Consider the following 16,667-nt stretch of genomic DNA (forward strand, 5'->3'; position numbering starts at 1 on the left):
GCGACTGCTACGGTCGCAGGTTCGAATCCTGCCTCGGGCATGGATGTGTGTGATGTCCTTAGGTTAGTTAGGTTTAAGTAGTTCTAAGTTCTAGGGGACTGATGACCACAGATGTTAAGTCCCATAGTGCTCAGAGCCATTTGAACCATTTTTTTATATTGTGCTCTGAGCAACTGAATTAGAAATATTTATAAAGAATACATCTCTTTCGGAAGGGCGGCGGAGGGTAGGTTGGTGATACAGCAGAGCAAACGTATGCACATGATTCGACAGTACGTCCTATACCGTTCCTCGGTGAGAGAAGATAGTACACGTATCAAGGGTTGCATTTCATAGTGCATAAGCATCGCCCACAACACACCAGAACAACTCCACAACATGACTGAACAATGTTCTATTGGCAAGTAGTATTTTCGAAGTACACGTATCTTGCCATTGGCATGTATCTACGTGTACCGTGCGACCTTTCCCATCCTTTGAGCGTCCACTACTGACGCCCCAGCGTCCTTACTAATCTTTGGGTCCTGATATGTGCGGTGAGCAGAGGTACACTTATGGGGCGAAGGTTTTTGTATCCCATAGGGAATAGACGGTTGTGAAAGGAAGGAAGGAATATTAGAGTTTAACGTCCCGTCGATAACTACGTCATTAGAGACGGAGCACAAATTCGGATTACGCAATGTTGGGGAAGGAAATCGGCCATGCCCATTCAAAGGAATCGTCCCGCCATTTGCCTTAAGCGATTTTAGGAAAGCACGGAAAACGCAAATCTGGTTTGCGGGACGGAGACTCGAAACGTCGTCCTCCCGAATGCGAGTCCAGTGCGGTAATCACTGCGCCACCTCGCTTGGTCTAGACGGTTGTAGATGGTGTGGCTGCTCACCTGATGTTGTTTTCCACTACAGAACTGGCGAGCTATCTGCTGCTCGGTTGCTCGTCTATCCGCTATTGAAATCCACAATAGTTCATGGTGAGCTCAGTCACAACCCGTTGTGGCCCACTGCGTTTGAATCTAACGACAGCGATTTATAGCAAATTGAAGTCGTCGTGGCGTTCACTTGTCGCGGTGGCAATTCGTGCGTAACTTTGAGAGTCTCAAAAGTCAGGCATCCCCGATATGGCAGCGATCAGGTGCGCATGCCCATCCGGATCTCGACTGTCGTTCCGTGAGTCAGTCCAAAGTCTGTGTTTATCCCAGTTACATGAAACACCGAATTATTTCATTCCTCATGGTAACAGGACCATTCTCTCTCCAGCCGAGCATCTGTCACTTATTCCACTGCTCATGAGTGTCTTGTCAACATAAAACAACTACTTTGCAGAATAGTAATAGCTATCGTATTGAATCTTTCTGGAATACGCCGCGCTTGACAAGAACAATGAAGTATTCAGAAGACATGGTCGGATGTCGTTGTAACTTCGTACACGTACACACTGTATACATTGCACACTGCTTGGAACTACAGTTTACTGTGACGCGTAGAACAGTCACCAGATTCCATTAGTTCTGTTCGTATTTAGTGTTGTCACAAAGCTTGATAGGGTGTATAGGGTCAGACGTTGAGTGATCGCTGTCAAGGAATGGAAATGCAGCGTACTCGTCTGAGACGGAGATGTAAGCAGCTGATAGAGTTTGAATGGGGTCTTATTTTGGGTCTCTATATGGCGAGAATTGTGCAGTATCCAGAGTTATCGGTCATTTGGCTGTGACATTGGCCTGCTGTTAGACTTCATGGGAACTGAAGGGCAAACATCCTTGTCGTCAGGGTTCCGGTCGACCACAACAAGGAAAGGTCACCGCATTGTGCACGAAACACATCGTAATCCCTTCACATCTGCTCCTGCCATCCGAGAACAAGCTATGGACACCCTGCTACATCCGGTGTCTTCCTGTACTATTGACCCGTCTCCGTGGCCGAGATCACTAACGCACGCTTGTGCCGTGGCGCTCGACCTAGGGGTTAGCCGATTCTGAAGTACCCCGGATGACCATCGTCGGCGGGTATGGGGGCGACCTGGGGAGAGATCTCATTCTTCCATGTTACTCCTGGCATCATCGTGTGGGGAGTTACTGAGTATGACTTCAGGTCACTGCCGACAGTGTTCGAGGCAACTATGACGACACAACGGTACATTACGGACATCCTGAGTTCTCGTGTATTACCTATAACGCGACAGTATCGTGGTACCATTTTTCAACAGGGCAATGCTCGTCCACACGTGGCATGTATCTCTATGAACTGTAAGTACGGTGTTGAGGTTGTCCTGCGGCCAGCAAGATCCCCATATCTGTCCACAATAGAACATATATGGAACCAGCTTGGATGCCAACTCCATCCCAGTGCCAGTATACGAAAAGCTATCAAGGACGAGTACAACAGTTGTATGCCAGCTAGCCTCAGAAGAGGGTACAACGGCTTTTGTGACACCCTTCCCTACCCAATCAGTGCACGCATCCAGTCCAGAAGGGGTGCAGCGTCATACTGACAACTGGACTCATACTGCCAAATTCTTTGTAAATTTTACTCGATTTTGTAGCCAGTAGAGTAACATCACACACCTTCTCAACTTATGAAGTCCCATTTCCTTCCTCCTTCCTTCCTGGGTGCTTCATTTTATTTGTCAGGCAGTGTATAACGATTTTCATAATTAAAGATTGGATAGACAAAATATTAATTTACGGGGAAATGCCGAAAAGTACATCGTCAACAATAAGAAATGTAACAAATGTAGCAACAGGTTCAGCAGCTCTAGTAACCGTTGCAGAAACGCTAACAAGAGAAGTTCGTATCAAACAAGAAAGTAGTCTGTGTATTCACCCTATCAATCTGTCCAGTATCTCCTTACACAGCAAGACATTGTTTTGTGGAGAATACTATTAACGAATTTCAACTCATCTCACGATCATTTTTATTTAACAAAACAGTGGTTCTGTAGCAGTTCACTCGATAGTGTACATAGGAATTACAAAAATAAGCATTAACACTCGCCTTCAGGAACCCAAGAGCAGTTATCGCCTGGGCAAGACGGATAAATCAGCTGTAGCAGATAGTGCACTTTTACCATTGAACCACCCAATTCGTTTCTCTTGTATGTGGTTTTAGCAAGATCTAATCATTACTACGCTAGGACGCACATGGAGGCCATATAAATTCAAAACCACGAGAACAACTTTGACAGAAAAGAAGAAGGATCGAAATTAGACAAGTTGACGATCTAGTTGCTAAATAAAGCAAACAGTAACAACTTTGCCCCACTTAGAGCTACATAACATACGTTAGCGTGAATCCGCGATGTTAGGCAGCGATCTGATGACGTCACGAACCGATTGTTGCGTGAATACGTGTAAAAGTTCTTCTTGCTGAGCTCATGTGAGGCTGTAACTGCTTTATAAATCGTTAAAGCTTCTGATGATGTCTCCAGCATTGGAAAACGAACATTACGCAGACATTATGCCGTGGACCAATGTGAAGCAATGTGCCCTTGTATACCATGATAATAGTCAGTTATAAGATAAATAATCCACACTATTTATATTCTCATTAAAGAGAATACGTTCTGCGTTAGACATCGGTGCGACCCTGAATCGATAACTTTTCATAAGTTTAAAACCATAGAAACCAGTTTCTCTAGACCTTTGGCTTTTAGGTTATACTTCAGTACTATATACATATGTACATCAAAAAGTAAGTTACGCATGTGGTTCCATGCTAAGGCCATTGCACAAGAAGAACAGCGCATTGTCAGAAGAGAGTACATGTTCCGGGTTTTGTGCAGAGACAGTTCTGCTAATGAGCGTCACGGTGTGCGAGTGAACAGACGCGACAACCGGAAACGTACTCCAAAGTTAAAGTACGCAGGACACTACGATTCTTGTGGGTAAAACGTCAAGATGAACACAGATTTACCGTGAAGTTCTGGCAGTACATGAACCAAATGTAAGTGTCACTTTCAGCCTTAGTGAAATGGTGCAAGTTTAAGGCAGAAAATAAAAACTTACACGCAAACAGGAGGGCTCCCCGCAGGACTTTTCATTTTAAAAGAATTCCCATCATGGTTTTCTTTCCGTAATTTTTTTTCAGCTGCGGAATATTCCGTTCGTCAGCGAAAAGACCCTTAAAGTACAATGATGATACAAAGTATTTAAGAAAATAGAATATTACACTTAAGTTAAGACTATTAACAGACAAAATCACAGCTATCTTTTTTAAACCTATGACGCTGAGGCGGTGAAAATGTTAAATTTAACACTACAGTTACGCTCCTCTGCGTAAGGGAGCATCTACTGGGAACGTATAAAATTAATATATTGGTGATCGTAAGACAAATTATCTGGAATAAAAATGATTAGTAAGTGGCCTAAGCCGTGACAGTAAAGAGGGAGGAAATGGCAGAGAGAGGAAGGAAGAGAGTCTAGACATTGGGGCGAGCAGGAGGAGTTGGTAAGAACTGATAGCAGGGAAAAAACTGTAATGATTTCTTTTTCGTTATTGTCATTTCATTCCCCCAGAAGGACAGGCAGTGTTCAACTGCTCACTATTTTTTTAGATTCAAGATACTTCATACAAACAATAATAGAGGAAAAATACACAAGTGATATCACTGAAACACATTATTTTGACATGAATAAGATGATTTGCAAGGTGAAAATTGTGGCGTTGATGTTATGCTACTTGTTTATATTGATATTTCTGTCGGTCGGCTGGAGTTAGACTGAGGTATGGAATACGTTCGTGAGGAGGAAGCTGATGATGGTGATAAAGTGAAATGTGAGTGGTTCTGGGAGTAAGAGGCAGTGGCATTCAGGTGAAATACAGAACGGGCAGCGCGTGTTATTTATTGGACGCTATGGGCTCACCCAAAGAGCTGGATATTTCGGACGACAGTAAGGACAAAATACTGGATGCTGGACCACTGAGTTGTTTTGGTACTGAGGTGTCTTGATGCGATAGTCATTCAAGGTGTTGTAGAGTGGGATTCTACTTGTAGGAACTCGCCTGTTGGGATAGGTTGGGGTGGGGAAGGCACGTTGGGACGCTGTTTTATGAGGTAACTGGATCTGCTATTCTTTCTTTAGATGGCCAATGTATATAAAGCATTTATGGCAACTACTCGCTATCTGCAGTGGTAAACGAGCGCGTCGTCGGTGATCAGGTAATGAATAGCTGATGAAGATTCTCAGAATATATGGACAGGAATGTGAGACCAAAGTTGTTGCAGATGCGGAGAGCTTTATGTATCTAGGATTCAGGACTAGAAGTACGTTCTCGCTCAGTCTCGTCAGCTGTGATTTCGAAGTCTACCCCCTTTATCACAACAGGGAAGGTCAGCGGTCGGCGTGGATTTTGTGGTTTATAGTGAAGTGTGGGACAAAAAGGGAGCCATGATGCATGGAGATCAAAAGTAAGGTGGAGTTTGCACAGGGAGTCAGAATTTGAGGACGTAATTTTTGCATGGTACACATACCACGATGCTGAGGTTGCAGAGACGCTTTTCTTTCTTATTACAATCGATAAGGTCGATTAGTTAAAAAAATTGTTCAGGTCAGGATAGCAAAATTGAATAGGTTCCAGCAGGAGCTACAGGTGTGATAGGGATGGAATCAATTGATTCCGTGGCGCCAGATTCGTGTGGAATTTCTCTGCCTTTCTGGGAATTTTTTGACATGGTTTATAAATATGTTGAGTGGTCCAGGGACTGAGATTTGATACGGTTGATTGTCTTACCCAGAGAGGAGGAAGGCTGACGGCTCGATGCAGGTGACGCAAGTGTAGAGCAAGCTGGCGAGGTTGTAGCAGATGAATCTGGAGTGGTGAAGACAGAACGTGTGCTATCGCAGGGTGATATGCAGCTCAAGTGGTGTTGGCAACCGCAAAGGAATTGCAGCACATTCTGGTAAAATGACTCATGTGATCGGTCAATATGGATAAAGTGATGAGTACATGTACGGTGGGGTAAAAACTGGAAATGTCACCCTAGTTGCGAGGTAGTTTAGAAGAACAGATAGAAATAAAGTTTTGACGTAGCGGTGTATAAGGTAGCAGGAGTAGAATATGCATGGGTTCATATGACTGGATGTTGTGGCGTTAGGAAGATCCATGGCCTAGGTCTTGCACCAAATAGTGGCCGAGAATATTCACTGAAACTTTTAGAGGCCTCGTCACTAAGCCTAACACGTGATAGACAAACCCTATTAAATATTGTACCCCTCGTTGTATATCCAGTTTAGTCCAAACTTTCTCGTAGAGACTCCGTCTTCCACTTCGATTGATTTAAGGTCTTTACCACGTGCGACAAATCCACAATCATAATTTGTCAACTAATCTATATTCTGTCAACACACACATGTTTGTTCCATAGATTTCGTTGTCAGTCATCAGTTGCTGCGAATTTCAGTCCTTAATGCCTACTGTGGGAACCTCGGTTATTTTTTTTTCAGGAATGCTTACAATCATCAATTTTTCAGTGTATGCTTCTGTGACGGAAAACAAACGCCCTGATAATTCGTCTGACATAAACCTATTTCAGGTTGTAACATTAGCAGCGTACGGCGTTTTAGATTCCTGTGCATGCGTCACTGAGAGGTACCCTGTAAGTCTTGACACTCAGATGAAGACCTAGAAAGTTACGACCCACTTTGCCACAAAATCGCTTAAGTGTTTGCCTCAAGTCAGAACCAGAGGTTGTTGGCAGATTGTGACTTTTGTTGGGATGCTGTATGAAGACGAGTTTCCTCAGCATTATCTACCAGTCGCTGGAAGAAATCATGTGCGACTGGGGAGCCCAGGCGACGGACATAATTTGGTTCAAATGGCTCTGAGCACCATGCGACTTAACTTCTGAGGTCATCAGTCGCCTAGAACTTAGAACTAATTAAACCTAACTAACCTAAGGACATCACACACATTCATGCCCGAGGCAGGATTCGAACCTGCGACCGTAGCGGTCGCTCGGCTCCAGACTGTAGCGCCTAGAACCGCACGGCCACTCCGGCCGGCGGACATAATTTATTAGTATGTCTGTATGATCCTTAACCTGCAGTTGGTCGCTCCATGAACCCTCAAAGGCTTTTTGGCCACTACATCGTATTGTATGATTTCGTGAGGCTCACATTTTCTGCCATTTCCCGGATGGATACTAGTAGTTACCGGAAATTGGTTGAATCCTTTCCTTCCGCATTTGCTTTGGAGTTGTACGGGATGTAGACAATTTTGTAACCAAAGAGTCCCCATTTTTGTAGATAGTTTCAGATATAGTGAGATCTGCAAAAGTTCTCCATAGGTGTGACAGAACATGTAATCCGTAATAGCAATTAATTACTGATATGTAACCTTCCTGCAGTGACCCGACTTCCGTCATGTGTTCCTTACGATGCAGTTGTAACCACCCCCTCTTTTCTCGCCCGCTTCATGCTCATCACTTGTACAGGCTGATGTGTATCCCCGATGCTAGAACATAAATGTAAGTACGTCTGCTGACGACATAAAACGTGTGGGGCACTTGTAATCCACAAAGGTACGTTATACGACAACAATGACTTAGTTCTTCCCAGCATGTATCTTCCTTTTCTTATGCATTCTTATTACTAATTTTAGCTTTTTTTGTGTCCGCACCGTCCTTTATTAACGTTTGGTGCTGGCTGTACGGAACACACGATATAACTGTGAAGGCTTGCTATGGTATAAGCCTGCAGCGTGCATTAAAAGATAAACCAAGACCGTGGAACGTTGTGACACAGTTAACGGAAAAAGACGATCTGGCTCAAAACATTTTCTCATCTTGACTGAGTTAAAGTCGTCGGTAAATGGCTTATGAAGGTATTTTGCACTGTAATATGATAAATCTAATTTCTCTCACGTATGAGTGTAAAGATAGATATTAAATGTTTTATTGGCAGGGAAAGTGCGGACAGCACTGCGTAGATCGCTCTCTTAAGGCTGCACGTGTGATGGGTTAATGCACAGTGGTTGTAAGCTGGGTTGTCAACTGTTGCGTTACGGAAACCAAAGGTCCCATTTACCATTGCTATTAGTCGAAGACACCCGTTGCTGAAGGCACGCTTTCCGCGCTCACGCAGCAAGCCAGGCTCTGCCATCTGTTGGCGCTTTGTACATCTCGCGCGCTGCCCGGCGTCCTCTGCCGGCAGCATTTGCAACTGTTTTCCTGTCCTCCTGGCAACTCCCAGTAGCTTCGATCGCGCTCTGGGCTTTGCGAGATATTCACTCCAGAATATGGGACTATGGTAAATGACACTGCAGTCTTCCACACCGTTTATTTGAAAATAGTATGACTGCGCTCTACAGTCTTGTCGTTGTTAAGTCATCGGGAAGTTTGACACTGTAATGGGCTATTAAGTTCCATTCCACCCGGAAAGCGTAAGAGCTCTTCAGGCCTGAATTCTTCACATGCTACTTCGTCCTCAGCGAAAAGGTAATAGGAGCTCGGAGTCTGTCAGATTTCTGGAATAACTTAATACCGTTAGGCTTCGATGTTAACTGTTCGCTAATAATATATGTTAGTCGTTTAGGTACAGGTTTGCTTCTATTTCAGTTCCACTTATATAGGCTTTTCGACAACATCTAGGGTATAAAAAAAGGCAACGCTCCACGTTCTGGCCCTAGACAGACCAATCGGGTCCGGCCGACCGCCGTGTCATCCTCTACCCTGGGCGTCATTCGATGCAGTATGAAGGGACATGTGTTCAGCACACAGTTCTCCCGGTCGTTGTCGGGTTGCTTCACCTTGCAGGCGCTATTATTCGCGCGAGTAGCTCCTTAGTTGGCTTCAGGAGGCTGAGTGGACCCCATACCAGTCCTCCCACCAAAGAAAAATCCCTGGCAGTACCGAGAATCGAACCCAGCTTCCCCGCATGGGGGATGGCAGCACTGACAACTCAGCAAAGGAGGCGGGCCATCTAGGAAAGTATAAAAGCTTCTTAAAACTTAGCATCATCTTTTATTTTGAGCAACTTGTGGAAGATCTCGCTTGCTCCGGCAAACATCAGTATAGACTGCGTCAGAAACTTTGCTGAGATTCAAGGGGCGCAAAATAAAGAAATAATAAGCCTTATGAAACGGCAGTAAAACTTTACATTCAAATAAAAACGAAACAAGAACTAAAACAAAGGCAGTAAATTAAAAAGTGTGCATCTTCGTCAAAATTTCCTGTAGGTAACATTCAGTACTATGTTCCTCCAATCTGTACAGTGTAAGACACTTTGATCAAGGGTGTCACACTCTTCAAGAGTGTTATTGAATGTAAAGGCGCGCTATATGTTTATAACTTGACGTGAACGATGGGGAGTGGCTCTAAGGCAGTTACCTTTCCGCTATGAGATGTTAAATAGAATCTCTGTCACCTGAGGATACGCCTTCTGTTGACGCGAAACCGGTAGTGACTTTGAATGAAAGTATTTTACAGCCACTGAGGGTTGTTTCATTCAGAAAGTAACAGGTTAGCGTTACTGATAATTAAAAACATTATATCGTTTAGTGCACTTCCTTTTCCATGGGTAATATAGCATTTCGTTAAACATTCACGACAAAAAAAGTCTCGGTTAAATGGCACTGAAGTGGATTTTGATGCCGTGTGTAGCATGTGCCTATCAAGCATTTGAAGGATATCATAGGATTTAGCATCAGAGTCCCAAGTTATGTTTGGACAGAACGGAAATACAAAGAAGCATTCCCTGCCAAATGATAAGTCTCAGATGTGTTGCTTTAGCAATGATACAGGGCTCTTCTAGTAAGGCTGGATAACACCTTGACGGTAGAAATGTCGAGTGACCCTGCCTAATATAATGTCTACAATATTCTGCGGTCACTTTTTTATTTGCATATGATTACAACGAGATGAACTAGATTGTTAAGACAATTCTGTATCGTTTTATTATAAACTGATAAAGAACTTAAATGGTTTGGTCTTACTTGTGTCTGGTACCAGACTAATCCTAAACTCCTTTATTTCTCTCTTCTGTAAGTCATTTTATAGTGCTCTTTTTATCCTTAAAGTCTTGAGATGAACGCTACACTTCGCTGTGTTTCCTGTTTTTAGTTATTTTTTTATCTAGTTTTCTTTTTAGTCCCTTCCTTCTTTCAGTGCGTTCATTTCTTTTTCGTTCCACTATTAAGTTTATTTCTGCTTCTGCGTACACAAACTTTTCTATAGATATTTTGTTATGATGGAACTAGAGCTTCCCAGAATTGCTCCTACTTTTCTTCTACCTTCCCTACCGTATTCTTAAGTAGTTAGTGCGAGCATTCATTGATACTCTTGTCCTTTTCTTTGGGCAGTAATGGCTTCTTATGATTGCCCTTACGAACACAGGTTTCCTTATGATCTGTCTAAACATTTAGTACCCATAGTTGTAATTTCCCTAATGGACTGACCATTATTTTGTTCACAGTTATTATACACAGGGTGACTTCAAAGGATAAAAACAAGTGGCCGCATGTCTTACAGGTGATAGTACTGATCAAACCTGCTTCGTGGCAAGCAAGATACAACGTTGGCCATTAAAACTGAAGCACCAGGAAGGGTAGCAAATATAGGAATTTTACTTATTGTGCGTATACAGCATAATAGGGAAGAATACATGATTACATTTGTAGGTGATTTAGGGATATACAAAGTGCGAAATTTAGTACAAATAGGTACCAGCTCTGAAACAACAATGTCTCTAACACAGCTGGGCTTTGAGTCGACCTAATCTTGGATGCAGTGCTTCCATGCTGTTTCAGTTCTGTGCCAGAGGGTGATTTATCAACTGTGCTGGCTGGTGACGGGTGGCATGCCAGTCTCTCACACCCAAACCTTCACATGTCAGACACTCAGATCCTTACCCAACGTTGTATATTGATAGAGTATCAACCAAAACTCCGATTTGGATCGTACTATGTGCTGCCGTCGAGCAGAACGGGCGTAAACGGTAGTTAAAAGTAACACCAGATCTACCAGAGTACAGGAAAAGCTTATATTTGAATTGATGCCGGGTACGGCTTCCGTGGATGAGTCAATAATGTGTTAGATCGTCGTGTTAGGTGGCCCGGGTACAAGTCCCACTGGTGACAATAATGTGAAACTGTTCACGCGTGTAACTGTTATAGGGGATAACATTTTCCTGACATGTAAAGACATTTTTCGGGGTTTTTAGGAACCTTCTTTTGACAGTCTCCTTCCGCTTCGTTAGTTGAAAGTAACAAACCTACAGAGTACATTTATATAGACAGATGTGTTGTACTGTCGGACATGTGCGACAGAATAGACACTACTCCTGATGAAGCAGCTACTGCATTTGTAGTTTGACGAAATAAACATAAACAATGGGACAATAGAATGGTCCGAATGGCTCTGAGCACTATGGGACTTAACTTCAGAGGTCATCAGTCCCCTAGAACTTAGAACTACTTAAACCTAACCAACCTAAGGACATCACACACATCCATGCACGAGGCAGGATTCGAACCTGCGACTGTAGCGGTCGCGCGGTTCCAGACTGTAGCACCTAGAACCGCTCGGCCACTCCGGCCGGCGGGACAATAGAATAAAGGAACAATTGCATCACACGTGCTGAAGCATTAATAATAATAATAATAATAATAATAATAATAATAATATAATTAATATAATATAATATAATATAATATAATATAATATAATATAATATAATATAATATAATATAATATAATATAATATAATATAATATAATATAATATAATATAATATAATATAATATAATATAATAATTAATATAATTAATAATAATAATAATATACAGTGAGACGGAAGGATTCATGATTGCAATACAGGGTCAAACAATAAACACCAGATATTACAGCAAGCATATTATTACAGATCCCAATACTACAACAGATAAATGCAGACTTTGCAAACAACAAATAGAAACAGTAGATTACATCACAAGCGGATGTACAATACTAGCAAATACAGAATACCCCAGAAGACATGACAATGTAGTAAAAATAATACATCAACAACTTGCCATACAACATAAACTAATAAAACAACACGTTCCCATATACAAGTATGCACCACAAAATGTACTGGAGAACGATGAATACAAATTATACTGGAACAGAACCATTATAACAGATAAAACAACACCACATAACAAACCTGATATCATACTCACCAATAAAAAGAAGAAATTAACACAACTAATCGAAATATCCATACCCAATACAACAAATATACAGAAGAAAACAGGATAAAAAATTGAAAAATACATCCAACTGGCTCAGGAAGTCAAGGACATGTGGCATCAGAATAAAGTTGACATTATACCAACTATACTATCAACTACAGGAGTCATACCACACAATATCCACCAGTACATCAACGCAATACAGCTACATCCAAACTTATATATACAACTACAGAAATCTGTAATTATTGATACATGTTCAATTACCCGAAAGTTCCTAAATGCAATGTAACATATACCGTACAGTTAAAAGGAAGTCACGCTTGATCAAAGTCCGCGTCACTTTCCATTTTTGACCAGACATAACGTCCTGGAAAAGAAAGAAAGATAATAATAATAATAATTATTATTATTGTTATTATAATCATAATAACAGTAATAATAATAGTAACTGACTGCAGATGGCAGCACCGCGTACGTTAGATGTGTGTGTTTTGGCTAGATTCATGCGTTTGTGCACACGTAGTGCTGTTTTGCGACATGAACCCATGGAATGTTATTGACATTCTTGTCGAACTATTGCATAGCGACTGTTGTGTACGTACAACAGCGGAAATAACTGAAGATGAGACAAAGTGTGCAGCATTCCTGCTGGACATAATTGATCAATGGAAGACGTCGAAAGTCACAGAAGAGAAAACATTAGACATCAAAGAGCTCACACCAGGCTCCCTTCAGAATATTTCGTTGTACCATCTCCTGATCTATACCTAGAGTTGAACTCTGATAACAGTATGATTCTGTAGTTTTGGTACGTCAGATAAATGACGTAGTAAATGGCAGAGTTGTCGATAGTACTGGTAGAACGGAGAGGGAAAGAAGCGTAAATGAATGACTCTGAGAGAAAATAGGAGCCGACGACTTTCTATTGTCTTTTCGTTTGTTTGGTAATTTGTGGCACATAATGAGGACCGCGGATCATTCAGTGTTAGTACAATGTGTATTTTATATCCTTACAGAATATAAGTTGCATTTTGAAGTATTAAAAATTAACTGATCGCGTAACATCTGCGCTTTTATGTAAGCAAAGCAGTTACTTTTGATGCAAGTACATTTTACATGGACAGACATAAAAATATATATACAATGGTAGTTGTTATTTTGTACACAATACAATGTCGTTCATCATGATCAAAGGCAGTAGTCTGCCGGCCGGGGTGGCCGAGCGGTTGCCGGCACGGTAGCTCAGCGTGTTCGGTCAGAGGGTTAGCTGCCCTCTGAAATAAAAAAAAAAAAAAAAAAAAACTGAGTTAATGGGTCAACGACGAACTGAAACGGGTGTCTTGCGACGCCCGCCCCGAGCAGATGCAACGAACGAAAACGAACAAAAATAAAAATAAATAAATAAAAAATCGGTTCTAGGCGCTACAGTCTGGATGAGTGTGATCTCCTTAGGTTAGTTAGGTTTAAGTAGTTCTAAGTTCTAGAGGACTGATGACCTTAGAAGTTAAGTCCCATAGTGCTCAGAGCCAGTAATCTCCTGTTATTATTGATAGATGTGAAATCTGTTTGAATAACAAAGACATATTTTATGTAGGTTTGGCGAAGTATTGAAGCTATGATGATATATTTTTGTTTTGCTGCATTTTTTATTATTTTGCCTTTTTGTTGAGGAAATTGTGTTTTCTAACCCTGTATGATTAATCTGTATTGTTTTCTTTATTTCTACTACAACATCTCTCTGTTGCATGTTGAAAATCAACAATTTTCGAACAAAAGCTGAATTAAGCGTTGCAGTTCCAGTTATGCTATAAATATTGTTCATTCTTTAAGCGACAGATAGGAGGATAAGTATGTAGAACAAAAATGTCCCGTGATTTACCCGGTCCTTTATACAACATTACTCAGTTTCTAGATGGTTCTTCGCTTCCGGTATGTAAAGGAACGAAGCGATCGTTATGAGGTAACGCCCGACAGGTACGCAACACACCCAGCATACAGGTAATGTGGGTTCGACCTTAATTGACCAAAGTTACTAGGAAAACTACAGTAGTCTACACTTACTTTGATAGTCTACGGAAGCCTACTGTAGTTTTACAACTCTGTCTATACCTTTTTCGTCCTGAGATACGTTGTAGAGAACATACAGTACAGCAGATATGTGAAAATAGGGCGAGCTGTTCGGCTAGCTCGAGTGTGGTATTTTAAACTGTGGACCGGGGTTGTCTGTAACCTTGTGTGGAATTTCAGCTAAGATTGCTAGTTTGGTCAAATCAATAGAGATGACTGGAGCTGGAAACTGCAAGTGTACATTTGGTGTTGGCAGGGCAAGCGCGCGCCAGGTGCAGGTGACGCTGGGCGACTACGTCATCAACTCTGCGGTGGAGCCGCTGCCCGCCTACACGTTCGGCGTGCGCGAGATCCGCGTGCACCCGTACTTCAAGTTCACGCCGCAGGCCGACCGCTTCGACGTGGCGGTTCTGCGGCTGGACCGGCCGGCGCCCTACCTGCCGCACATCGCGCCCATCTGCCTGCCCGAGAAGGGCGAGGACTTCCTGGGCCAGTACGGCTGGGCCGCGGGCTGGGGCGCGCTGCAGGCCGGTAAGTTCAGCACGAAGGCAGCTAACGTGGTGCAGTCTCCACCGATGAGCCAAATTGTTGTAACTACTTGGTTAACAGCGTGTTGGTCCAATCTTAGGAACGCAATACAGCAGCGATTCTGTCTGGCACGGATTCGACAGTTAGTAGGTTTCCAGAGGTATGTGGCACCAGGTGCCTACACACAAGTCACACAATTCCCATACGTTGCGCACAGGTGATTTGTGTGTAGGGAGCTGGCACCCGATAGTGTCCCAACTGTGTACCATCGGATACATATGTCAGGCGAATTTAATGTCCACAACATCAAGGTAAGTTCGTTATCACGCTCCTCAAACCCCTGTATCACGATTTTGGGCATTATGGCACAGAGAGTTACCCTGTTGGAAGATGGAAATGCTATCGGGCAAGATACCCATCACGAAAGGATACAGGTGGTCCACAATAATCTTCGTGTAGTCCACAGCTGTCATGATGCGTTAGATAACTACAACAGGACCCACGGAAGGCCAGGTGAATGTCCCATATGCATGATGCTCACCCCACCAGCATGCATTCGTGGCGCGATGCATGTTTTGAGCAGCCGTCCACATGGATGACAGTGCATCTGAACACGGCTGTCTACCTGGTTAAGAAGAAACGTGATTCATCCGAGCAGGCGACACGTTTCTACTGATCGATGGTCTAATTCCATTAGCCTGTGCCCACTGCAATCTTTATTGACGATGTCCTTAGGTCAACATGGGAATACATAGGGGTCGTTGGCTGCCCTGTGTTCAATAATGTGCGCTGAACGGTGTGCTCTGAAACACTTCTGCCAGCACCAGCATAGTAATCTTTCAGCAGCATTGTAATCTCACATAGCGGGCAAGCTTCTGCCTTCCACGTTCTGTGACGAAGCGTGGATGTCCAACACCTTATAGCCTACACCTGGTTTCCCCGTTCCCCAATCGTTTCCACAGAGTCTCACAACAGTAGCTCGTGAACAACCTACCAGCTTTGCTGTTTCCCAGATGCTCATTCCAGGCACCAGGCCGTAACAATCCGCCCTTTGTGAAAGCTGCTTATGTCGTTGGTTTTCCCCATTTTCGAACGGTATCGTCGCTATCATGGTTCCCCGTTTTTCCCTACTGCGCTTATACAGCGTGAATCAGAACTCCACGGATAAACTTTCAGAGGTGATATTATAGACCAAAACAAGAATTGTCTTGGTAAACACGGTCTCTAAAATGCGTATCTTTAGAGTTATGATCGCTTGTTCTTCTTCGATACTGTGAAACACGTCTCTTCTAATGAAAGCTTTTTGCTTTCCGTATTTTGCGAGCAGATAGTGTAGACCAAAACAAGAACACGATGTCCAGTAAGCCTGGGCTCTAAAATGCTCTCAGTTATCACACGCTACTGCGGATGACGGGAAACGTAGTGCTATATATTTTTATTGTGTTGTTACAAATGTCGTCTCCGTAGCCATGCGGAATACTCTGTTTCTGTCTCCGTACTGCAAGGGGTTGTTCCCTCATGGAATATCGGAACGTGGCGCACTCACAAGGGAAACATCCACCAGCGCGTCACAGATGTTGCTCATCTTTCGCACGACTGTCGTACCGACATACATATGGCAAATGTTGCTCTAACACGACGCGCTTCTCAAGCGTTTTCGAGAGATGGACATTAAAAATTTTTTCAAGCCTGTTGGAGGACCAGTCGGCGAATAATGACGTTAGAGCAGCTGGTTAAGGTGGCAGTCTGTAACTGTCATGGTGCGGTCGAGTCTCATCTTTTTTCTAATATTCCACCAAACACGTGTAACTCTATAATAAAATCATGCTTCTTCGGGAAGGAGAATAATAATGGTGATAATAATTATGGTAATCTCGTGGCGAAATTTAATAGAGATGTAATAAG

The 16,667-nt window shown here is 42.8% G+C and overlaps 1 protein-coding gene across 1 annotated transcript in view; it reads left to right on the plus strand.

Moving 5' to 3' along the window:
- LOC126470928 (proclotting enzyme) overlaps positions 1–16,667 on the plus strand; it is a 283,061-nt gene that overhangs the window by 196,209 nt on the left and 70,185 nt on the right. The window contains exon 7 of the mRNA XM_050098955.1: positions 14,491–14,765. Coding sequence (XP_049954912.1) covers positions 14,491–14,765 — 275 coding nt within the window. The remainder of the gene's footprint in view (positions 1–14,490; positions 14,766–16,667) is intronic.

This window comes from Schistocerca serialis, chromosome 3, assembly GCF_023864345.2.
Source record: "Schistocerca serialis cubense isolate TAMUIC-IGC-003099 chromosome 3, iqSchSeri2.2, whole genome shotgun sequence".
Classification (NCBI taxonomy): domain Eukaryota; kingdom Metazoa; phylum Arthropoda; class Insecta; order Orthoptera; family Acrididae; genus Schistocerca; species Schistocerca serialis.